The sequence below is a fragment of the Gouania willdenowi genome, chromosome 17 (assembly GCF_900634775.1).
Source record: "Gouania willdenowi chromosome 17, fGouWil2.1, whole genome shotgun sequence".
Taxonomy (NCBI): domain Eukaryota; kingdom Metazoa; phylum Chordata; class Actinopteri; order Blenniiformes; family Gobiesocidae; genus Gouania; species Gouania willdenowi.
Window position 1 is genome coordinate 18,996,743 of NC_041060.1, and position 25,305 is coordinate 19,022,047.

General features: G+C 37.9%; 1 protein-coding gene across 3 annotated transcripts in view; it reads left to right on the forward strand.

Moving 5' to 3' along the window:
* Positions 1–25,305, forward strand: part of LOC114479192 (contactin-associated protein-like 4) — a 128,236-nt gene that overhangs the window by 69,091 nt on the left and 33,840 nt on the right. For all 3 annotated transcript variants that reach the window (XM_028472739.1, XM_028472740.1, XM_028472741.1), the window contains exons 8-14: positions 112–379; positions 2,476–2,625; positions 3,762–3,933; positions 11,659–11,765; positions 16,117–16,236; positions 18,679–18,879; positions 22,358–22,520. In XM_028472739.1, coding sequence (XP_028328540.1) covers positions 112–379; positions 2,476–2,625; positions 3,762–3,933; positions 11,659–11,765; positions 16,117–16,236; positions 18,679–18,879; positions 22,358–22,520 — 1,181 coding nt within the window. The remainder of the gene's footprint in view (positions 1–111; positions 380–2,475; positions 2,626–3,761; positions 3,934–11,658; positions 11,766–16,116; positions 16,237–18,678; positions 18,880–22,357; positions 22,521–25,305) is intronic.

The following is a 25,305-nucleotide window of genomic DNA, read 5'->3' on the forward strand; positions in this document are numbered from 1 at the left end:
GGTCACAGAAGCAAGCCCTCTGCAACTGATTAATATTCATTATTTCTGTTGTTTTATCTCTGTAGTAATAATTTCTCCTGTCCCACCTCCTCTCTGTGTACTTTTCCTCAGGGTAATATGACCTTTTCCTGCACCGAACCAGTTTCTGTGGCCGTGACATTCAACGGCCCTCAGAGTTTTCTCCAGTTGCCGTGGACGAAAACTTCCCCTGAAACAACTGTATCCGTTGGATTTCAGTTCAGGACATGGAATAAGGCGGGTCTGCTGCTCACCTTTGACCTCTGGCAGAAAAAGAGTGTGGTCTGGATGTACCTAAGTGAAGCCAGACTTCAGCTACAGGTCCATAATGAGGGGAAATTGGTGTTGGAGCTCAGTGCAGGTCAGTCTAAAGACCCTATTACAATCAACATGAAAATCCTGCTTCTGTAGTTGTGTTGCATGATTTGCAGTTTGAGGATCAGGAAATTATTTGCATAGTTAATCACAGAAATATTAGCACTGAAATGAGGAATCTACAGCCTCGTTTTTTTTCTTCTTCTTTTTAAGATATGAGTCGTTTTTCTTGATAAGCTTGCCAGTAGAAAAACAAAAAACACAAGCCAACTTTATTTGCTCAGGTGCTTAGTAGTTAATAAAACAGCTGAGAATATTGGGAGGGTATGAAGTTTAAACTGAAAAACTTTACTTGATGTTTTATGCATAAAGGCTGACATAACACTGTCATTATTATGACATGACACCTGTCATTTGCATGAATAAGGTGTCATGAAGGCTGTCATTAAGTGTCCTTCGTTACCCTAACCCCTCTAGATCCCTCTACCGAACCCAAAACAAGCCAACATAGCTCCAAAAGTGTCATCATTTTGCGAAAGGTGTCATTATTTAGTGAACGACATTTAACAGCCTTCATAACACCTTATACATGGTAATGACAGATAATGACAACGTAATGTCTACCTTATGTATAAAACTTCAAGTAAAGTGTTGCCGTTAAAACCCATAATCAACAAGAGAACACAGAAAGCACAAACCTCTGCCAAGCAATAAATACCCTCTGACAGACATTCACAGTTATCTGGATCAATGATCTTGATCATGGTACCATGATCATTCACACTTTAAAGGCTTGGAAGAAATTCCAATCTCCATTAATAACAATACAGCAGAGTATGTAGAGTATGTATGAAAAAAGCATGCCAAAGTGTGCAATCTTGATCTGATTACAATGAAAACACATAGTTGAGGAACTAGCCCCACATAACTGAGTCAGATTTCATAAAGAAGACATTTCTTAATAAAGGGATTATTCTTTCACTCCACACTTTGTGGTGGTAAGCTACTATTGTAGCCACAGCTGCCCTGGGGCAGACTGACGGAAGCGAGGCTGCCATAGTGCGCCATCGGCCCCTCCGACCACCGCCAACACTCACTCACACACTACATTCATACTAGGCAATATGGGTGAAGTGCCTTGCCCAAGAACACAATGACAGATACCACTGGAGTGACTGTCCTCCACTGTGGCACCCGGAATTCTCAGTGGTCTCCCATCCAACTACTAACCAGGCCCAGACCTGCTTAGCTTCAGAGATCTAATGCGATCGGACAGACTGGTATGGCCACAATATAACTATTATTGTAGTCTGCACACAGAGGCTGCTTATAAACAGTGGTCATTCATTAAAGGCAAAATGGCATGAAGTAGAAATATTGATATCAGAAAGTTTGAATCAAAAGGAAAATATTATCAGTCATCACAAACAACTGAGGTGTGATCGAAATGTAACTCTTTTTTTAAGTCACTTCCTAACGGTTTGCAGCCATGAACCTTTGTTTCAAACTCTTTTGTTAGAATTTGCTTTGACTTCTAATTGCATTAAAAGCAAACACAACAACTTCCCTTTTTTAAAGATTACCCTGAAACCCTTAATGTCGCGCTAATCCCACCGCCAAATCTTCCGTGACTCGCCCACTGTGACCACTGCACATGCAGCAGATGGCACCACCAGATAATTTGGCTGCTCTCTTGAGGAAAGTCTTGCCAGTAAGAAAAAAAAAACAAGAAAGGTAATGAGATATTGATCTATTCCCTCCCAACAGCATACAGATCCACAAGACTGGCACGGCCCTAGCTGTTTTCATGATACAAATCAATCACACAGGGGATGTAAAGAGGAGAAAGCCTACCTGCTATTGCTGGTCTTTGCAATCAATTTGGACCTTTTTCCACAATCTTCAAGCTGCTCTTTCAGTGGGAGTTGATTTATGAGATGTCCCCAAGTAGTCAATTCAGTCCCTGAGTGGCAGACTATGGAGTGATAGAACAGTTACTTTGCCCATGTCTTTGTGAGATATCCCTGCTCGGCTCTAGAGTTGGATAAAAGTATGGGCCAGTATCTGCTGCAGGTCTTAATGGCCCCACTGTGCAACGGATTTTTTTCAGTGACGTGTGCGTTAATGTGTTTTGTTGGCCAGCTGCTGCCTTGAATGATGGTCAGTGGCATTTGGTGGAGCTGCAATCTCGACAAGGCCGGCTGACCATTGTTGTGGACAAAGGTGAAGGAGGAAGTGCTCAAGGCAGCCTGTCATTCCCTGTTGCTATTGAAGGTCACCTCTTTTTTGGAGGTAAGAACATAAATACAACAGATTTATGACTCAATTCATCTTCAGCCTTGTTTCTTTTCTTTTTTTGTGTTTTGGAAGGTTCTAGTTAAGAATATTACCAAAAAAAAGTCATTGCTATACACACACACACACATATTTATATATATATATATATATATATATATATATATATATATATATATATATATATATATATATATATATATATATATATATATAAAGCTTTAATTACGTTTTTTTTATTTTTTCTCTTATTATTACTATATTATTATCTTTTTTATAATATTTAACATGATATTATTCCTCATCATACTGTGTTTACATTTTTGCATTGCACTTTCATCGGGGTTTTCAAATTTACAATTACATCTTGAATTATTCTTGTTCAATTACAGTTCAATTAAGATTACACTGATCAGCATGTTTTCCAATTACAATTCAATTACAATTATTTTTTGTCCTAAGAAAGTAAATTACGTTCTCAATTACTAAAGTTCAATTACAATTAATCACAATTACTGAGCTTGAAATAAATAACCTAATAAAACTTAACCTTCCTCTTGTGTTAGCTTTTGATTAACATCTCTTATGATAACGGGTCAGTTTGACCCATGTCTTAAATCAGCTGTAAAATACACTAAAAAATATTATCTATCATCTAATTTGTTTCTCATCTCTTGGTTACCTTGTTAGGCTTCCTAATCAATGAAATTATTGGTATTAATATTTTTGATGTGGGCGTCTGAGCAATTTTTCTGTCAGTATTGCCCTCGATTTATTTTTATTTCTTTAAAATGGTAAAATGATCCTCAAGAGAACTGATGGGTAAACTTGTCATTAAACATATTTCAATGATTATTAACTATATATTAGAACTGTAACATGGTTCCCCAGTTTTCGGTATAATTAAATTATGAATTACAGTTTTTATAGAATTTCCATGCCAATTATAAAGTCTGAACTCAATTACAATTCAATTACGATTACAACTGCCACATGTTTTTCCGGTTACGATTACTGTTATAATTAAGTCATAATTGTATTGAATTACCATTTATACAATTACAATTATAATTGACCCCAACCCTGACTTCCACCATGTATGCTGAAAATGACATGAATCTCTTTGGTTTTAGGTTGTCCGATTGAAGATGAAAGTCCAGAGTGCATAAATCCCTTCAGCGTGTTCCAGGGCTGCATGCGTTTACTGACTCTGGAAAACAAAGCCATAGATTTGATCTTGGTGCAGCAGAAGCAGCTCGGAAGCTACAGCAACCTGCAGATAGACATGTGTGGGATCAATGACAGGTAGGTTTCCTGCTGATGTTGAGATGCGTTCACTCAAAGAGGGTTGTCACCAAGTAGCAAACATTTTTTACAACTAAAAATATAGGATTTTTATATGGCTTAACGTCTGAATCAATCAGCCATCCCAGCTTCACACCAGGAACTAGATTCGCATTCATCGTTAAAAAAAAAACAAAAAAAAAACGTAACGACAAAATCAACTATAGACAGGTAAAACAGCAACAATAACATTTCAGAAGCAGCTTTACTGTTTACCATTTTTTTTCTTGGTCCGGTGATTGGTTCAGGATTCTCATCGGGACCATTTTTAAAACAAATATAGCACAGTTTCAGGTAAAAAACCCAAAAAAGTCATTTAAAATTATATACAATCTTTATATTTAACCTTTATTTTGAAAATAATTTTTACAAGCATTTAACATGGTCAAACCAATGACCTGTCAGGCTTTTTGAATTTATAATATAGTAATTTTTCTTTGGGGGGTTTGTTCAGTGGTGAAATTGTGTTGTCATCTTTTGAAACAACAATGTGTAATCTCAGTTCCCACTGGTACCCTGTGAATTAGGGCAGTGGTTCCCAAACAGGGGTACGTGTACCCCTAGGAGTACAGGAGCACATTGCAGGGGGTACTCAGAAAGATTTATCAATTAATTTAAAAATAATTGGGAAATGTTCCTAGGTTCTTTATAAGCATTTTTCTTTTTTTTTTTTTTTTTTTTTTTACAAATTCACCACAAACTAACTGTACTATTGCTAAAAAAAAATACAATATATTCTGCTGCAGAGGCCATTTTAGCACACTTCTGACAATAGGAGACAATAATTAGCTACATTTTACAAAGGAGACTGTATTTACTTACTATTGAAGTAATCACATAAAAGTTGTAGTTTAAATTCCACTCACTTTTTTGAATTTGTAGATTAAGCCTTAGGGAACCAATGTTCGAGACACATTTAAGGGTTTAGGAGATCTTGCTGTTCCACAAATGAAAACGCATGCCAAATTATGGAGAGGGTACAAATGATTTGACAAAAATTCAAAAGGGACACACGGGACAAAAAAGATTGGGAACCACTGAATTAGGGTTTACGTTGGTCAGCTCGGAAAGCCCCAGCAACAATGTAAAAGGCTATTGTTTTGTTTCTTCTTCCAGAGTTCAGAGTTACTATGTCTTGTTAATTCATGTGTTGGATAAATAACTAGTTAGTTTTCCCTCTTTTCACCTTTGCTACATAATCAGGTTTTTCCTATCTCCTGATTGCCATCCCTATACTATAGAAGGGTCACTATATTGGCCACGCTGAGTGTTTGCTCATTTGTTCATTGGATCCCCATTAGCTTCCACAGCGGTGGTTGCTAATCTTCCTAGGGTCCATAAAAAACAAAACTCGATTCTCGTACATGTAAGAACAGAAAACATTTATAGACAGTTAAAAAATATAGAGAAAACGTACATACAAAGGTGCATCAAGACACATTTTCATTACACCAACAAATTAATTAAAAAATACATGATATATACATTCAAATTGGTAAAAAAAAAAAAAATATATATATATATATATATATATACATATATATATATATATGATTTTTAAATATGTGTTAAGTTTCCTTTCAGGTCCTTAGGTAATTTGTTCCACAAGTAAAAAGCTCTAAAAAGAAAAAAAAGACACACTAAATAGTTTGTATTAGGATGACTGGTGGCTAAGTTGGAGTTTGAAGCAAGTCGAGTATTGTACAAGTGGAGATGATGGGAGTGTTTGATCTTTCCTTGAAATAATCTTGATTGGCCAGTTAAAATAATGTTCTTTTTGAAATTGACTAAATTAATATTCATTTTAGTTTCAATGAGGGGCCATGATAAGGTGCAGTGCATATCAGTGACACTGGTCCTGTTGGGAGACCCCAAAACAAGGCGGGCAGCTCGAAATTTACTTAAATAAGATTTAGTGTTGCAAGATCATTTCTTGAATCTTCCTATTGCATTACATTTCTTAAATCAGAAATTATTGGATGTTAGCTCTGTGTTCATTCATTCATTTTCAGACCCACTTATTCCTGTTCAGGGTCGCGGGGGTCTGCCGGTGCCAAAGCTCTGTGTTCTAATTCTTTAAATGATTTTGCAAGGAATACCCCCAAAAGCAGCATAAACATTGAAATTACATCAATGAGAGAGGAAGAAGGAACGAGCAAAGGTGACAAGTGATCACAATAAATCAAGTAATAATTATTTTCCATCTTAATGAATGTGTCATACATGGATACTAAAAGTTACTCTCAATAGGCTAATGCATCGAGGAGAATGCAATAAAACAAAAATGTTGCCTCGTGATGAATGTGTTCTGTGGATCTCATGGTGTTATTAATACTGTGCTTGTATTATAATCTATGACGGTTCAGACTGCTGAATCCCAGGAGAAAAAAGCTAATTGAAGACAGGTTACTGTTTTGGTGTCATGGTAAATTGCTGCACAATTAATGAGACACTTACAGCAATTATGAACCCATCCCAGGGCGCAGGGACACGCACACACACACACACACACACACACACACACACACAAGCACGCACATCTCACAATGCAGCAAATTAAATGCAAATATCAGCGTACACCCTTGAACCAAAAGCATGAGAAGAATCTGCTGGAATGATTAGAATTAAATGCTGGCCTGTTACTGGTTTAGAACGTAACTCCTCTAGAGACCTGAATGCTTGATGGAACAAGCCAATAAGAAAAATCTGTAATCCACTTAGGCAAAAGCGAAAAGTGGACAACGGTATATGCTCTCCATCAGTAATCCTGGGGATTGAATTTTTGGTGTTTCTGGGATACATTTTACAGTGAAGTCATGTGGAAAATGGAATCAGCAGAACAGATTCAGAGAGCTGGTCATACTTTTGAGAACAGGTTATTACTCTGCATGTGCACTTTTCTAGGTTCTTGTTTTTGTTGCTTGCGGCAAACAGCATTATTACTCAACACAAACACTCCATTAACAGCACAAATGGAGTGTAAAAACCGTGAGGAAGTCAGCATCAGCTCAGCAAACCTTGATACTTATTCTGGGTCAACACGGCAGAATGCCAAGTAGTAAATCCCTCGTTTTCAATATGCCACCACTCGCTGATGGTAGCAGCTGCTGTAGTGTTTGTTGTGTGCAGGTGTCATTACCGCATGCCCTCCTTTTTGGAGGTTTTGCAGGCATGAGCACATGTCTGCCTCCATTCCCTCAGATTTTAATGACACTCTACACAATCATTGGGGTCAGGATAGGTGGGGAAATGAGACTGGGGAGTGACTGCAGGGTAGAACTCTCTTGGGGCAGCGTTTATTGGTCTTATGGCTCAGAGGCTGCTGTGGACCCTGATTTAGTGTGTAAAGAGAGCGCTGCTCTGTGAGCCTTAGGGACGTGTGCGAGAAGTGGAGGGAGCTCTATCTATAGATGAGACTCTTTGCAGTATATAAGGTACTCATTGGGTCACCCAGTATCCACTCTTGTGTTGAAGAAATAGGTTTTTTTTTTGGAGATTCTGCTCAGAGGCTTCTTAACCCTCCTGTTAGCCTTGGGGTCAATTTGACCCCAATTCAGTGTTTATCATTCAAAAAAATTATTGTATTTTTTTGCTTTATATTTCATGACTTTTCCAAAATTCATATGCTTAATCAATTTTATGCAATTGATTAGGAGTAAAATGATCATGATAATATTTTTCATAACACATTGCACACATTTGTGTTCTTCTGGGGTCAATTTGACCCCAAGCTGTTTTGCCTGTGTAAAACTTCATTATCATCATGTATTCAACAAATAAACAAATTGCCTGACACAAAAACTAAAAATGTTCTAGAGGCAAATATCCCTGGGGTCAGATTGTGTGTTAGTAATATTTGAGGATAATAGCAGAGTTAAAGTATGGAGGCAGATACAGTAAATTGGTGAAGGTTCTCAGTCATCCAGGTCACGTCCGTTTTGGTAGTTTAGTATCATAAAGAAACCTCTCATTCCTGTTTACTTCAAACCTTACAGCACCCAAGGACAGAAAACACACAATGACCAATGTAGTCTTTGCAGTCCAATGCAAAATCTTCACTTTAAATTTTTCAATTTTGTGTGACCATTTTTTTTTTTTTTATTTAATTTTGGGAAATGTGTAAAATAATTTGAGTAAAATTGCAGGATTTTTGAAAAACTATGATTTCTCTGGTCCCCGGGCCTCAAGTTTGACGTAATGGGAGCTGCGACTATAGGAAACAGGACAGTCTTTTGATAATGGCAATGTAGAGATTCTGGTAGATTGTATGGGAGAGACCACCTTTTTAAAACAGGAAGGGGCATCTTTTAGCAGCAGATTGCGACATACTCTCTCTAACATAAACTCTTCACCCAGATGACTAAACAACAATCAGAGTAATCTGATATACAGTACAGTAGTCCTTCCTTTATCGTGGGGGCTACGTTCTCAAAATAACCTGCAATAGGCGAAATCCGCGAAGTTGTCAGCTGTATTTTTTACAATTATTATACATGTTTTAAGGCTGGAAAACCCCTCACCACACACTTTATACACTTTTGTCAGACAGGAATTAACATTTCTCTCTTGTTTAAACACTCCCAAAGTTCAAACCTACGTAGATTTTAAAACATAAAGCCTTTTTCAAACATACAGCACTTCAGAGTCACACTGCTAACGATCAGACATTGATGCCGAACGCATTCAGAGTCTTTGTTGACGATGACGTCAGGCCGTCAACACGGACACCGGTCTATCACTCATTCAACCATGGAGTAGAAGCTGTGTGTGCCCACCTGGAGCTGTATGACACAGCCTTTATAACCGGGACCGGACTAGGAAGGATTAGGCGTGGAGGAGAATCAGCGAGGAGGTGGTAGTAGCAGATAAAAGTTCTCTCTGTAGCACTGAGCTAGGATAGCACGAGCCGCTAACCACACCGGCTTTTTTCACTGGTGGTTTATGTTTATGAGAGAAGAAAAAGGAGCGCAGCTCCTCGCTTCAGCAGGCAGTGAAACTCACTGAGTTGGATGTGTCTCTGATGGGTGAACGCAGCATTAGCCAATCAGGATGCGGAACACAATGCGCATTCTTACACTGTAAAAAAATGCTTCCAAAATTGCACTGTAAAAAAACAGTGAAGGCCGCGAAAGGTGAACCGCGATGACAATTGTATACCGTACCAGTGATTTTCTAGGTGAATAAATGCTAATCAGCTCCTCAATAACAATTTCAGATTGCCAACTAGTTAGTTTCAGAGCTGAAGAAAACTTTTTATTGACAGGTGAATAATCTTCAAGCAAAACTTTGTCCAGCTGCCTCAGCTGAGCTAGTAGAATCATACAGGCACAAAGTAAATAAATTGCCTTGGCCCATTTCTGTTGACATTTGCAAGTTATGCTCAAATATGAAAGAAACGAGTACAGTGATTCCAACTTTTTCCATCTTGTGTACATTTTAAAAGTTTGTCATCTGCCAACTCCCCTCTTTATTTGTCCAATAATAAAAACAACAAAAAAACAACTATACGTTTTTATTGCAGGTTCCACTAAAGTCTAAAGAATATTTGACTGGGTGTTGTTTAAGCCGTACATCCATTGCATCCTTTAACTTTTTCTTATTGTGATGCAACTCCTTCCACTTTTCATGAGTTATGTTATTAGTTTTCATGTCATTAATTTTGTTAGTAAGTTTACTCTAATGTCTACTGAGTATGATTAATTCAAGGGACACACATAACGGGCTGAAAAGATGTCTGGCAAAACAACGCAATCGCTCTAGGAATAAAGTGATTAATGTTTTCCTGTACATGACATTAGTAAACCAGTCTTCACATTTATTGCCACATGAGAGTGCTAAATTATCTCAGAGATGGCAATCAGGGATTTTGGTTGAACATCCCAGTTTTATTATTTAGTTAAACTTAAATCAGCCCATCAAAAGTATATCCTAAAACAATTGTGTACATTTTTGCATTACGCTACTGACTAAGGATGTAACGATTCACTCAACTCCCGATACGATTCGATTCACGATACTGGGTTCACGATATGATTCTCTCACGATTTATTTTACAAAATGGGACTGTAGACAAATGATGACTGAAAAATATTCCTTTATTTTTTTGGGGAAAAAACTATAAAAAACTATACTATTTTCCTTTTATTTTTCATTGTCAAAAGAATCCCTTGATAAACTATTCAAAACAATGCAATTTAACTAAAAATAAATCTTGAATGAAATACAGGAATAATACAAATGAAGAAGAAGCCTATTAATTTAAATTCTGGCTCTATAGTAAACAATGCAAAACTGCATAACAGTTGTTTTTAAAAGTGAAACTGTTAATTTATTTTGTGCCTAAACAATTAAACTTAAAAAAAAACAAAAAAAAAAAAAAAAAAAAAACAGTAATTTCACTGTATTTAGGTCAGATATTTGTTTGGACCAGCAGAGGGCGCTGGTAACCCAGTGGTCGGTTGGCATGCAGATATCTTGCAGTGAAGAAGAGATGCTATGCTAGCAGACAAACATGACTTTTACAGATATTCACGTAATATTACAGATATCTTTTGGTGCTAAAGGGGTAAGGAATCATTTATTAACATGTTTAAAAGTACAAGGCGGCTAGAAAGAAAGTTTTAGCAGATTCCGCCCGCCGCCAACACTTAGAAAAAAAGTACTGCGATTCAATTTTCACAGTATCAATGTGAATCGTGATACCTATGAATCGATTTTTAACTGCCTTACGATTAATCGTTACATCCCTACTACTGACTTCAACACCATTGTTGATTTCCATTTGTTAATTGTCAGCACGTTCTTCAAGTTTATTTATTTCCCTCATCGGTGAATTTTAGATTATCATAATAGCTCGTTTTAAGTAATAATTTTGTTGTGGAATTATAGTAAAAAGAAGCCAAAGTTCTTGCTTGGTGTTGTTTCTCTCATATTCTAGGGTGGTTTCAACATTAGAAGGCTGCAGGGGGATGGTATGTTGATATACTGTAGTATTGTGTCTTTGGGATGAATACTAACTCTATATCAAAGCATTGAAGAGATAAAAAAGAAGGTAGATTCACACTAAAGTAGCCTGACAGGCTGCTGAGTCAAGTTCATATCTCAGAGGCTGTTGCAGATTCTGTGTAGTCATCAGTTTTCTTTTCAGTTCCCCGGCCTAGTTAAAGCCTGCACACATTTAAACACCCACAGCATCTAGTATAGAACCTGAGGCTCTGTAATGTCAGGCTGTTACTGTGTTGCAAGACGCAAGAAAGAAAAATAACAATCTGTTCTGTCTGTTTTCCTGTCATTGGTAATGACCATATGAATACGCTGACTTGTTTCTTTATATTTGCAAACAAAAACACTGAAAATTGAGTGATTGGATTAGAGCGTCTCCAACGTTTGATTGGTGCTGAGCCAAAGACGCTCAGATGCTGCTCGTGTGTTAAAAAAACAAAAAAAAAAAAAACAAAGGCGTTTATTGAACAATCAGCTTTCACAGGCAGCGTTGAGTCCTGAGGATAATTGTGCCGTCTCCACATCATCCCATCTGTTGTTATGTCTCTTCTGGTCTCTTTGTACAACTGTTTAATGTAGTAGATTATGAAAAGTGGTGGAAAAAACAAATGCTTCCACAGTCTTATTTAATAAGCTGCTGGAGTTTCAAAATCTTTTACATTTCTCCCTCTCCGTCTCTTTTAGGTGTTCACCCAGTCACTGTGAACATGGAGGCCGCTGCTCTCAGACCTGGAACATTTTTCACTGTAACTGCTCAGGAAGCGGCTACAGCGGAGCCACCTGCCACAGCTGTGAGTCAGTCGGTGAAAACATTTATTACAGAGAGGCTTGCTTCACACTAAGGAGACTGCACCTTAAGCAGTTCACCTGGTATAATTACCTCCTATTAAAGTGAAATTCAAATGGATTTTTCTTCCACCGTATTAACATCAACTTTATGAAGTGTTCAACTAATCTGTGTTCCAAATAACTGATTAGAGTATTGGCATTTAGCATTAATGAACTGCTTAAGCTTTAGTGAGCAGCAGAATGGGAGTTAAAGTTGTTTTAATTATAAAAGGTTTAAAAGGCTGAAATGTAATAAACTGGATGTTGGTGGAGTAGAGGGCAAAGGGTTTGTAATGTAAAGATAGAACCAGCTCTAAAGTCTCATGAGGTGCCTCTTCTATGTCGTAGGAACAAAACTGAGATAAGTTCACTCATGGTTACAGTTGGAGTTGAAATTTAAAGAATTATTCAGATGTGTCTGGGATGCTCTAATGCACATGTGTCAAACTCAAGGCCCAGGAGCCTTTCAGAGAAAACGAAAATGACAGAGAAAACATGAATCATTGTGTAAATCACCAAACAATTCAGTTGTAAATTGCTTTTGAAAGAATTCAATATTTTTTTAAAAAAATACTGCAATTTCTCTCAAATTATTCCACAAAATCTTCCCAAATTAAATAAAATAATTAAATCAAAGGACATTTAAGTATCTGTCACTTATTGCTAAGTTCATGCTGATGCCTTCCAGACTTTGTCTAATTTATAACTGGAAGTGCAAACTTGGGTACATTAAAGCTGATATCCGGAGTTTCTGAGAGTACGTCTCGATGTCCCGCCCTTAACAGCTTCACTTCCTCCCTCTGCCTCGGCAATCTACCAGAAGCCACGCCTCTACTTTTCTGCACGCGCATCGCGGAACATAACAAGGTCGCATTGATATAGGTCTATGGGTCAGGTAAGAGCCAAAATTTTAATTACCTGTTTGCTGTTGTGACGCACGGAAACATGATTTCCGTGCACAGTTCCGCATTCACTTTGACAGTCTCAGGTGTATATGAATGAATGACCACCGGTAGTACACCATAGTAAAAGACTAGTTCGGTATATTTTGGCATTTCGAAAGAATCATACATTAACATAGATTTCTCAGAAACTCCGGATATCAGCTTTAATGTTGAAATTTTTCATTTTCCCGCCTAAAACCTGCGGCCCACTTGTGATCGTACTGGTCCGTATTTGGCCCTTCAACTAAAATTAGTTTGACACCACTGCTCTGATGTTTAATAATAATAATAATAATGCATCAATTTTATATAGCGCTTTATCATAGACACTCAAAGTCACTTCACAGAATTAAGGCATTATTCTTTCACTCCATACTTAGTGGTGGTAAGCTACTATTGTAGCCACAGCTACCCTGGGGCAGACTGACGAAGGCAAGGCTGCCACAGTGCGCCATCGGCCCCTCCGATCACCACCAACATTCCCTCACACACTGCATTCATACTAGGCAATGTGGGTGAAGTGCCTTGCCCAAGGACACAATGACAGATACCACTGGGGTGACTGCCACCCACTGTGGCACGTGGAATTCTCAGTGTTCAGGCATAGTGTTCATAGATCGAGTCCATGTTTGATGTAAAATAAACAAAAACTCAAATGCAAATAGGTACAAGAAAAACCCAGAGCAGGCGACACAAGCAGGGTGATTCACAATGAACCAGCAACAATTCTGTGTCCAAGCACTCAGTGATATAGTGAGGGAGGCTTGATTGTGAACGAGCCACACCTGGGTGGAAAACAAGAGGCAGCTAATCACTCACAACCTAAACACAATGACATCATAAATAGACAAAACTAAACTAAACAGACCTCGACAGCGTCAATTTCATTAAATTATTCATCCATTCTGTTCTGTATCAAAATACCAAATTTGATGGTTAATAGACTTTAGTTATATAGCAGTGGTCCCAAGCAGCGGTCATTTTGTTGACTTTATTGACTTTCTTTTCATCATAGTTTTTGTCGACTACTTTTTTTTTTTTTTAAACTGACAAGAATGAGACTATGACTAATTTAAACTAACTCAACTATATTTTTCACATGGGACGAAATCCAATCAAAACCAAGTTCCTGTTTTGGAAGGTTTCCAATCAAAATTGCGTTGAAGGCGGGACTAGTCGTTACGTAATCCAATAGGAAGTAAGCTGATTGGGTTAGTGGATGTAAGACAACACATGTGGTCTTACGCATTGATCACATGAAATCTGTCTCTGTTTGTATTTACAAACATTAAAACATCCCATATCGGGTTGAAAAATGGTAATTGAAGCTTTAAAACAAAAATGCATAAAATCTTGTGCTTTCGTCGACTACGTCTGTAATAAATTTATTATCCCCTGCTACAAAGTGTGAATTGGCATATAGGTTTGAGCCCCGTCCATCCGTGTGTCCGTCCGTCCGAGTTAAAGGGGAAAGCTTTTCTCAGAAACCGTTAAAGATACGATAACCATATTCAGTGTGTGGCTTTACGGTTTCAATAGCTTGATGGAGTTTGAAAATGAGAAGCACACAATTATTTTTTCCAGAGTTATTGCCCTGTTTCTGTTTTTTTTTTTCAAATTCTGTTCGAGGTATCTTCAATGGTGACAGTTTTTCCCAGAAACTGTTTAAGATACGATAACCAACTTAGGTGTGTGGCTTCAGGGTATCAATACCTTGATGGAGTTCGAAAACAAAAAGCTCGCAATTATTTTTTCCAATTCCATTTTTTGGACTCTGTTCAAGGTATCTTCAAATGGGACAACTTTTCTTAGAAACCATTTAAGATAGTTTATATTCTGATGTGATAATATTTTCTTATGTATGCATCTAAGTTCTTAGATTTAGTACATTTAGGAAAAGGTTGTGAGTTATTATGACAACCAACCTGGCGGGGGATGTTGATGACTATGTCTTATTGTTTGACTAAAATCTTCATTTCATTTAGTTGACTAAGACTATCTGAAATAGTTCAGATAACCAAATTTTTACTAAAACTAAGTTACATTTTAGTCAAAAGACTGTGACTATAACTAAATCAAAATTTGCTGTCAAAACTACTACAAGTCCCAAGGTGCTTTGCTATAGCAGCACTCTTACATTCATAACCCAAAGATGACAGAGCTGCTACACAAGGCAACATATCTGCCATTGGAAGCAATTTAGGGTTCAGCGTCTTGCCCAAGGGCACTAAAACACATGCACAAGTTGTGGAATCGAGCCCCCAACCTCTCGACAAGAAGATGACCCCTCTCCCAGCTTAACCACTATCGCCCCTCTCGCGACACTTTAGTAAATGAAGTGACAAGATGCACAGTTTTACACCTAAGGTCAAATTGTCAATCAGATTTACATTTAAATTATAATCTGGACTGACTGATTCAATAAAGAAATAACCACAAAGCTATTGAACTACGTTGGATGACTTTAAGTGAATGATTGCTATCCATGTTCATCAAATCAACTGGTTTTGAGCAAAGTAGGACAAAAACGGGATTAGTAATTACAAAAAGTAAATTATATACATTAAAAAAGCTTTTATATCTGGCAATATGTACACGCCTTTATACATTCTGTCTTTCAAGTGAAAATTCGAAAGCATGAAGACTTTTCCAGTTGCCAGCCCAGCACGCCTTTTTTCGCTGTAAGCGTCAATCACCAATGCACTTTCCACTCACTGTGCAGTCATTAAAGTGCTATTTCTTCCTGTCTTTGACATAAAAGCTGCAAACAAGACGAGATGACAGAACTAAGGCAGTCTTTTCTCTGTAGCAATAAGGAGAGATTTATATAGTATGTTAAATAACAAATCTCTTTCCTGCAGAGTGGTCTTTGTTTGTCACGCTTCTTAGCGTATGACTTACATGAAAGAGGTTAATTAGACAGACTTGCTGAATAAATCACATTTTTTAAAAAAAAAAAAAGAAAAAGGATTTTCTGCATATTCTGTAAAGCCAAACCTGAATGAATGAAAACGGGTTCATATCTGTTGAGAAAGCATGCAATGAAATGAAACATTTTCATTTTCTGTGAGACAGATGGTTGGAGGAGTGTGGAAACCTGGAGATATGAACGTAACTTAAAAGCAGGAGACAGAGAGACTTATGGAGAAAGACAGGAGGAAGCAAAGCTGTTGAATTTTATTTATTGTCCTGTGTGTAGTCTCATCAATCATTACTATTATCTCCCGTTAGAGATAATAAGATTCCCCCTTTCCCTAAACTTACATCATTTTTTTTCTGATCATGGGGCATTAAACCTCTAAATCAGCCCCCGTGGATGCTCTAATCTCCTTCCCCTCACTGCTCCTTTTCATCTCATTGTTTTTCAAAGCTGTGTACGAACAGTCCTGTGAGGCGTACAAACACAACGGCAACACGTCGGGATATTTTTACATCGACGTGGACGGCAGCGGACCAATCCAACCACAGCACGTTTACTGCAACATGACAGGTGAGGGCTTGACTTTTGATGCAGGTGCAAACATTTCTGAATGTAAAGAACTTTATTTTTTGTCAAATAACTCATATAAAAAAACATTTACATCAGCTGCACTGTAAAGAAGAAAATGTTGACTTTACTTTAAAAAAAAAAAAAAAAAAAAAAAAAAAGCCAACACATTGCCTTAAAAAACAAATTTATGGAGAAGTTCATCAAAACTAATTGATCTAAGTCACATGTGTCAAACTCAAAGCCTGGGGGCCAAATCCGGCCCTTTGGAGCATCCAATTCAGCCCGCAGGTGAAAGTAAAAATGACAGAGAAAGCGTGAATCACTGCGTAAATGAAACTCAACAATATTAGCAGGGGCTCACGCACTGATTGCAGTCAATTTTTATGTTAATGTATGGAACAAAAACTTTACATTTTTACATTTTTCTTTAATTGTCCTCAAATTATTACATAACATTTTCCGTTATTTAATAAAAATTGGTCACAAATTAATGAAATTTAAAGTGAAGATCCTGTTGGGACTGATATATGTCACTTAATGCTTGAATATTGTCGGTATCTTACATATTTTGTGTTTTATGTTTACGTACAAATGTAAACTAGGGCAGAATAATGTTGAAATTACTCATTTTCCAGCATAAAATATCTGTGGTCCTCCTGAGATTAAATTGTTCCGAATTCGACCCCTGAACTAAAATGAGTTTGACACCCCTTATCTAAGTCAACATTTTTTTCTTTTTTTTTTAGTAAAGTCAACTTTTTATTCTTGTATTTAATTAAGTTATGAGTTTTTTAAGGCAAAGAGTTAGCATATTTCTTTTAACTAAAGTCAACACAGGGTTTTCTTCTGTGAAGCATAACTTCTGCACCGCTGTGATGATGAGCATGATTTGTATCAATAATTTATCCCCTTTCTATTTAAATGATTTTTGCTTTGCTCATATATTAAATTGATTATGATGATGGTGTTACATATTTATCTGTTTCGACTGTGTTGGTCCCTCAGCTGAATAAACCATCTGTTCGTTTGCATCTCAGCCTCTTTTTCCCACTCTAAAGGCATTTGCCAAAGCTGCCTGGCTTAGTCGCTTTTTTGTCTAACTTCAGTCATGTATTTATTACACAGGTAAACAGATCAAACAGCTGTGTTTAAACTTAAATACAGTAATGGAAAAAATTACCACAAACGGATGAATTTATAATGAAACTTGACCTCTGTTGATTTAAAAATAAGGTTTTACATTCAAAAAGGAGGCATAGGGTTGGTTTTCCCCTCTTCATATATGGTATTTCCTCCCTGTCAAACAGCTCGTGTTGGTTTCTTCACATGGATTGCATATTGGCTATAGAATAAGCTGCCGCAGCTTGTGATCCTAGACCAGGGGTCTGCAACCTTTACTCTAAAAGGAGCCATTTTACCTCATCTCACCCCGAATAAAGTCCTCCTGGAGCCAGAAAAATACCGCCTCAATGTATACAATACAGTGTATTAAATTCTATACAGTTAAAATTATATAGAATAATGTTTGATTTAATTTGATTTGATTTATATTGATCAAGTAAATGGCAACTTAAAAACAGTTTAAAATAAAATAAAATGAATTGACATAAATAACAACAAAACCGTGTCTTGCACCTTCAAATTCTTACGCATTTCAGTTTACATGAACACAATTTATATAAATAATATTTTTTATGTTAATGTATTTAATGTATTAATGCATGATCATGTGGTCAACACATGCTAATTGCTAATTTCTTGCCACACATAAAGCATGCATATTTAACCGGCACATTGGTAGTTAAAAGAATCTTTCCCCACACAATTAAAATCTCTGTTTTCTTCCAGAATAGTGTTTTTGTTGGTTTAGTTATCTTACCAGGGATTTAAAACTTAAGGTTAGCCACTGGTGCAGGAAAGTTGATGGTCTGTAGATGTTGCAGGAGATGAAGTAGGAAGGTGCACAACGTGATTTATTTTTAAGTTAACAAATTGTTATATCATGATTTTATTTGTCATTAATCATTAATAGCCTCTGTAAGAAAATAACTCTTTATTTCAGTATTTTTTTTTAAAGCTAAATGGAGCCATGGCAAAGGACTCAAAGAGCCACATGAGGCTCCAGAGCCGCAGGTTGCAGACCCCTGTCCTAGACAGTATAACAGGTGTCGAACATTATTGCAGGTTCTCAAAACTGATGCATCTAAAATGTGATTTTGTTCTAAAGAAAAACATCTTTGAACCGGCAAGAATCATAATAAAAATGTGAATTTTTCTTTAAAAACTGATACTCTGGCTAAAGAGAAGTACATTGGCTTTTCAGGATGAACCAACCTAATCCCTGCATAGACTTTCCACAGCTATTCCCACATCTGTTCCGGACTGTTCTTAGAAATCATGTGTCCTGTCCTAACCCTTTGCTGTTTTGTTGTATCTGTGCAGAGGAGAACACGTGGATGCAGATTCCACACAATAACACAGACTTAACCAAAGTCAGACCAACTCCGGGTGTGAACCAGCTTTCACTTCACTTTGACTACTCAGCTATTGATAACCAACTACTTGCTGCCATAAGCCAATCAGAGCACTGTGAACAGGAACTCTCCTATCACTGCAGGAACTCCCGCCTTCTCAACACTCCAGGTAAATCTTGAGTCATAGTGTCTTTCAATAAGATTAAAAGCTAATTCAGTTGAAAGAAAGTGCTTTTCAGGTTTTATTTAACTTCACACTTTAAGATTGTAATTTGCTACACGGTAAAGTGGGTGTGCACCAGTTACGTGCCGTGAGGTGGTGTACAGGAACAGGATGTGCGTAAATTCAGCAATTTTGACCATAAAAATGTTGAAATCATTCAGAAAATAAACTTACAGAGCAGTCAAGTGGAGAAATACATTTTATTTTATCATTGTATGCCCACCCTGAGTGTACTCCAATGAATTGTGCGTGACTGTTCACCCGTTGTGGGTGATCTACTAAGATTTCCTGCACAGATGACAACAGGTGCTAATGTGGTGAAGATCTCCCTATTAAAAAAGTTTATGTTTAATTTAGGGTCATGTTCCGTTCTTCAACATGGCAGAGTGACCACAGACACAAAATGAAATTTGAAGCTTTTGAACTGGATGTGTAAAGAAGAACATGTTTATAATGTTTGTGATTCATTTGCACAAAAAATGTTGGCTCATGCTCGAGAGATCCAATCTCTACATCGTCTTATATTTGCCTACATCTTCTCCTCTCAACAGTACCTGCAGCCATCTGTAAGTAAAGCTGTGACAGTTAGGAGCTGCCTGTCAAATAAGCTTAACAAATGTGCAAAATCACAAAATCAACCGCCACAATGAGCTCCAGGTTTGGTAAATCACATTGCGTGCATAAATGGATCTGTTTTGATCCTCTACCCCCGATATTTTTGCACATTTTGGCAAAGAGGCTCAAATTACACAAAATATAATAATTGCGTGTTCTTCTTCTTCTTTGATGTGCAGATCAACCAGTTATTCGACCATGAGCAGATGACCAGCGTGGGTCAAGTTTGCTCACTTTTTTTTTTTACTAAGTAGACAACCATTAATGCGTTTATATTTCATTTTATTAAAACTTTAAAGATAAATAAATAACTGTCTTTTGCAAACTTCTCATTTTGTCAATAACAAAATCTCCGGAGGAAGCCAGTGTGCCTCACTGGTTTGTGTCGCTCCAGCAGAGAGAACAGAACAATTTCCATGTTTGCTCTCGCCACATTAATAAACATCTGAGGAATTTCCTCCTGGGAGACAAATGGATAGAAGTTGTACGACATGTTCAACTGTCCCTTATCTTTACACTTGATAGTTTTGATTAATTCCTGTCTGTGTTTATTTGGAGCAATTTTTTCTATTTGTTTTGTAAGCACTTTTGTGGTGTTTGCTAAAGTCATCGGGTTTAAACATCCAGGCCAAGCAGAACCTACCACATTTCTTGAATTTCCTGTGAAGAATATAATGGTTGTGCTGTTTGCTGATGCCAAGTGAAGTGTAGCATATACAGCTTCTCTGGTTATTTGTTAAAGTGATCCTTCCAGCCTCTCCTGCAGCATTTTTAGGCCCGGGCTACCGAACTCAAACCACCACTCACTTTGTTCTTCTTCTTGTTGTGTACACTAGTTAAAATCGCTACTTCTCAGTTATTCGTGAACGGGTCGGGCTGAAATTTGGTAGGTATATTTTATGAATGTGTACGCATAGACATTTGGAGCCCAATTTTTGATTTGGGGCCCAGTCGATTTCTCATTTATTTGCGTGTCAAATATTACGACAGTTGGTGGTACCAAATCATTTGCACATACCAATAAATAAATGGGGCCCATTGCCTCGTATGTGTCACAGGGGGACCCCGGGGGCCCCATTTTTCAAAGTACTACTCCTTCGTTAGTTCTCTTTAGATCGGAATGCAGTTTGGTATGAATATTCTATGAATGAATATGATGCGGCGCTCAAAGCCCTTTTTCTGAAATTGGGCCCCGGCGTCCCACCCCCCATTTCCGGTAATTTTCTAATTAATGGGAACATAGTTGTGAGATCTGTTGTTTCAAAGCTAATTCAACGTAGATTACGATTATGCCTCACATAAATTGATGAGGTGCCCGGTGTCCCACCCCATTTTCCGGTCATTTCTAAATTTATCGGAACATAGTCGTGTGATATATCTTTTCAAAGGCAATTCATCATTGCACAATTTGATTTGTTTTATTTGGTGGAATCGAGTCATTTGACTGAATTCTTGGGGCCGTGGTACGTGCTATTTGGCGCGGAGATGTTCCACGGGCCCATCCGTAGTTCATCAGAACTTGTTCTATGAGCTCTTGATTTGCATTTTGTGTTTACTGGCTTCTTCCGTGCAGTCTTCCCGAAGAACTGGTGTTTCCAGTGAATCGACTTACTGGGAAGCTGCAGATGTCAGCATCTAGTCCCAAAGTCTGGTGCTGCTAAAAGAAAAAAAAAACTTTTTTGTCTTGACACCAGTGTTATTTGTTTTTGCTCCATTTTTGGGATCTGTTTTAGTCATCACAACTATTGCAGACAAGATCTGTCCCCCATACATAGAGATCAATTTTGATTAGGTCCTTTGTCATCAAGTCCCACCCTTTAACCCTCATAGCGGTTGAATTACATATTTGTCTTTGACAGCATTTCTATCTCATTTTGATGAAAATGTACATTTAATTTTGTCTTTCTGCTGTTGTGTGCATTTCATTTTTGTTGAGTGCGTTTAATTTTTGTCGGTGTCAAGTGTTGACGAAAATGACGATGAAAATGATTAGTCAATGAAAATAGTACTACAATACAAAGAGAGAAATTTGCTCGTAAAAAAAGATGTCAAAAGTTGAAATTGCAGCTTGGAAGTTTGTTTTCATCTCCACTGTAAACACTTTGTTTATTGACATTGTCGGAAAAGTTTTGCACATTGCAATGTGGGATGTGAAGTCCCGTGGAAGTGTTTTTACTTCATTCAGCACCAAACATTGTTTTGTTTCCTGCAGCTTTAAGCACTTTTGAAGTGAAGGTACTTAGAACCACGCAGGGCTTGTGATCCCAAAATACACTTGATAATTGTTGAGTAAACACTTAGATTGATTAGACACGATAAGTACATTTTTAAGTTAAGGAAAACAAGCATTCATCATCCCACAAACAGAGCACATCGGGCATTAGGTAATAACTAATGATGCTGAAATCTTTATGAAGAATCGATGAAGGACAACAAAGTGAAACATGTCAATAAAACACTTGCATCTAGAGTTTATTTGACTTATTTTGTAGAAACTGGTAAATGTTTTTAAAGCGTGTGTTTATGTCAGTGTTTTAAAAAGTAGTTTGTTGTGCAGTTATTGACATAGAGAGACTTTAGCCCTTTTGTAACTCTTAAACATTCTTTCTTAATACAAACTAATGGCTTTTAATGGGAAACCAATACCATGAACAGTTTAGATTTCTAATTGACTATTTAGAGAAAAAACAAGACTAGGCTCAGATACTCAGATAGTTAGAGTGGATTGGTAAGAACAGTGAGCATTAGTACATTGTAACATACCCCAAAACTATAATACTTTTTAACCTATTTCCTGTGTGTGTTTTAGAGGGCTCTCCTTTCAGCTGGTGGCTCGGTGGTCCCAGTCCAGGTTGGGTTCAGACTTACTGGGGCGGAGCTCATCCAGGCAGCCATCAGTGTTTCTGTGGCCTGCAGGGTGACTGTGTGGATCCACAGTACTACTGCAACTGTGATGCTGACCGTGCAGAATGGTAAGAACCCTAAACCCATTGCTATGTACATGAGTATTTAGCATTTCACTCATTCACAATTAGATTGCCAAAGTAGTTGATAAGACATGCATAAGTGGTGGGGACCGCCCTGTTCGTGCTTGTGAGGTGTATTGATTGCTTCATATGATATTCATTTAATACAATATACATTTTTACCTAGATTTGAGCGTTGCCTTTTTGCATGCTTGAACACGTTTTCACAATTAAACCCAGCTAGCACAGTTGTATTGAGTCAGAAACCAAGGAGGTTCCTTGGTCCCAGACTAGCCACAGCTGTATGTCATAAAAGTGTCCGATTTTGGCTCCAGTTCTTTGACAAATGGGATTTTGTACCACCTTTAGGTTCAGAGTAAACATTTGTTCCTTCCTCTCTTTGTGTCAAATCTAAAGCCTTATTTAGACACCATGTTGGTTTCAGGTTTCTCGTCAGAACATATATGTGTTTGCTTTCCTGTTTTTTTTGTTAGAGTAGCGTTTGGCTTTGCTGCTCTCAGACCTTACCATGGAGGGTGTAATTCGGACACTCATCTTCACTTTGTATTAATAAAATGTTATGTTTATATCAAGAAGGTGTCTGCGGAGAATTCTTAACACCATCACATCAAACATTTTGATAAAGGGAAACCCACAACACTTGGCCGAGGAGTGACCACACACGCAGGAGAAACACAATATTAGAGGCTATCTGTAAAAAAGTTAATGCAATTGGAGAAATCGTTAAAGCTGCTATCCAGAGTTTCTGAGAGAACGTCTCGATGTCCCGCCCTCAACAGCTCTACTTCCTCCCCTGCCTCAGCCAATCTACCAGAAGCTACGCCTCTACGTTTGTGCATGTGCATTGCAAAACATAAAGTCGCATAACTACAAAAACTACACTTTTAATCAAAAGTTATGGCACTCTAACAATACAATTTATTACCTGTTCATTAGAAATGTCTCCAAATCCTGGTCCGTTCGGAATCCTTTTAAAAGCAGAAAGTCCCTCCGCTTTTGAAAAGCAGCGCAGAGATAAATTCCGTTGTGGTCACGAAGACGTTCATCCACAAGTTTTGTACCCGGATTTTTCTTTTGTCTTTTAATAGAAGCACTCGCCGATCGTTTTCATTTGTATAGGAGTCTATAGGACGAAGGCGGGACCATGATCAGAATCACTGATGCAGATAACTGCCAATATCTGACAAGGGGGATATTTGGCGCTTGGCTTGGTTTGCGTTCTCTGAATAGTTTTGTTATTTTAATTCAATCGAAAAATGTTAAGGGAGCAGAAAAGATTTGTTCTCAGTGGCATGCACAGGTAGACGCTAGGTGGTGTTAAAGCACCTACCCTTTGCCCTCTGGACCAAGCAAGGTGTGTTAGCTTAGCATAGTTAGCTTTAGTTGAGTTTCCAGTTCATAATCGTTGCTACAGGTTCATCTCTGTCCCCGTGTTTGTGGAACTTTGGGTGAACCTGACGGAGGAACTTGAATCGGTTCCCTTTGTTGGATGATTGTCTGGTTTCAACCAAGTAGCGGGCCATGATGTATCGCAGCACTGCAGCTTCAGGTAGCTGAGACGAGCACCTCACACACACAGACGGCGGCGTGTGAAGGGGGCGGTGGCGGTGCACGTCAGACCTTCCGTAAACAGCGTTCCGCTCCAGAGAATACTAAGTTGTTGACAACAAACAGGGGCAGTTTTGGCCCGTGGAACACGTTTTTTTTGGGGCATTCTTAGTTAAATTGAGGGACAAATGGCCCGTGGCCCTCGATTATTTCCAGATTCATCTACAGATAAAGCAGAGTCCATAGCAGCACCAAGTCTATGCACAGTTACAGAATGGCATGATGTAGGAGCTGTATGTGAAAGAGATGACGCAATTTTTCTCTACAGCTTGCCATAAAGAAAGACATCCAGGTAAATCATAGTGAGGTCGTCAGACTCTTTAAAGACATGGCACCAAGGAGGATGCTGCTTTAGAGAGTGGTAACGCTCACTCACAAAATGACACTTTGTACACTTCTTTTGTTCTGACAGGGGAAAAAGAGTAGCTCATGTTAAGGTGGAAAAAGAGGAAGGTTACCTCGTTTTGGCTGTATGACACCCTCTGCGTTGGGAAGTGATGAAAACCAGACTGAAGAGTTGGTGAATTAATAAAAATGATTTTATTCTAAACTAAATAAAAGAATACAAAGTGGAAACAAAAATGGTGACCCCCTGGCCAGGCGATCCAAAGACAGAGTGACGAGACACACTATTAAAGCAATATTAAAGCCACGTATATCTCCCCTTAGTTCCCCCCTCCCTCCTCCCCCCGAGAGATAGGGATAGAGACAGCCAAAAAGAGGGAGGGCAGGAGATGGAAAGAAAGACAGTTTTACTCTTTGAGTCAAAACAGTTCGCTCCTCGTTATCTGGTTGCTATGGAAACGGAGGTGTGTGCGAACTATGTGTTTGTGTGTATGAATGAATGTGTATGGGGTGTGCTATGTGAGTGTGTGTGTCTGTCCTTGTGGTTGTTTTGAAACTTCGGACAGGCTGTCCTGACCCAGAGTGAAGACAAGTTAAAGTTGAAGACATGAGAAATCACACAATGAAAAGTTACACCCCTAGGCTTAAGGATTAAAATATAAGTAATTATATTATTAAGCATAACTAATTATTCTGCCCCAACACTCATAACTTGCTTAAAACCTCTCCATGTGCATTCATTCCAAAGAAATAAAACAATAGTGATTGACTGATCAGTGCTATAGTGTGAAACTGTACCAGTTCAAAGGTCGAGTAA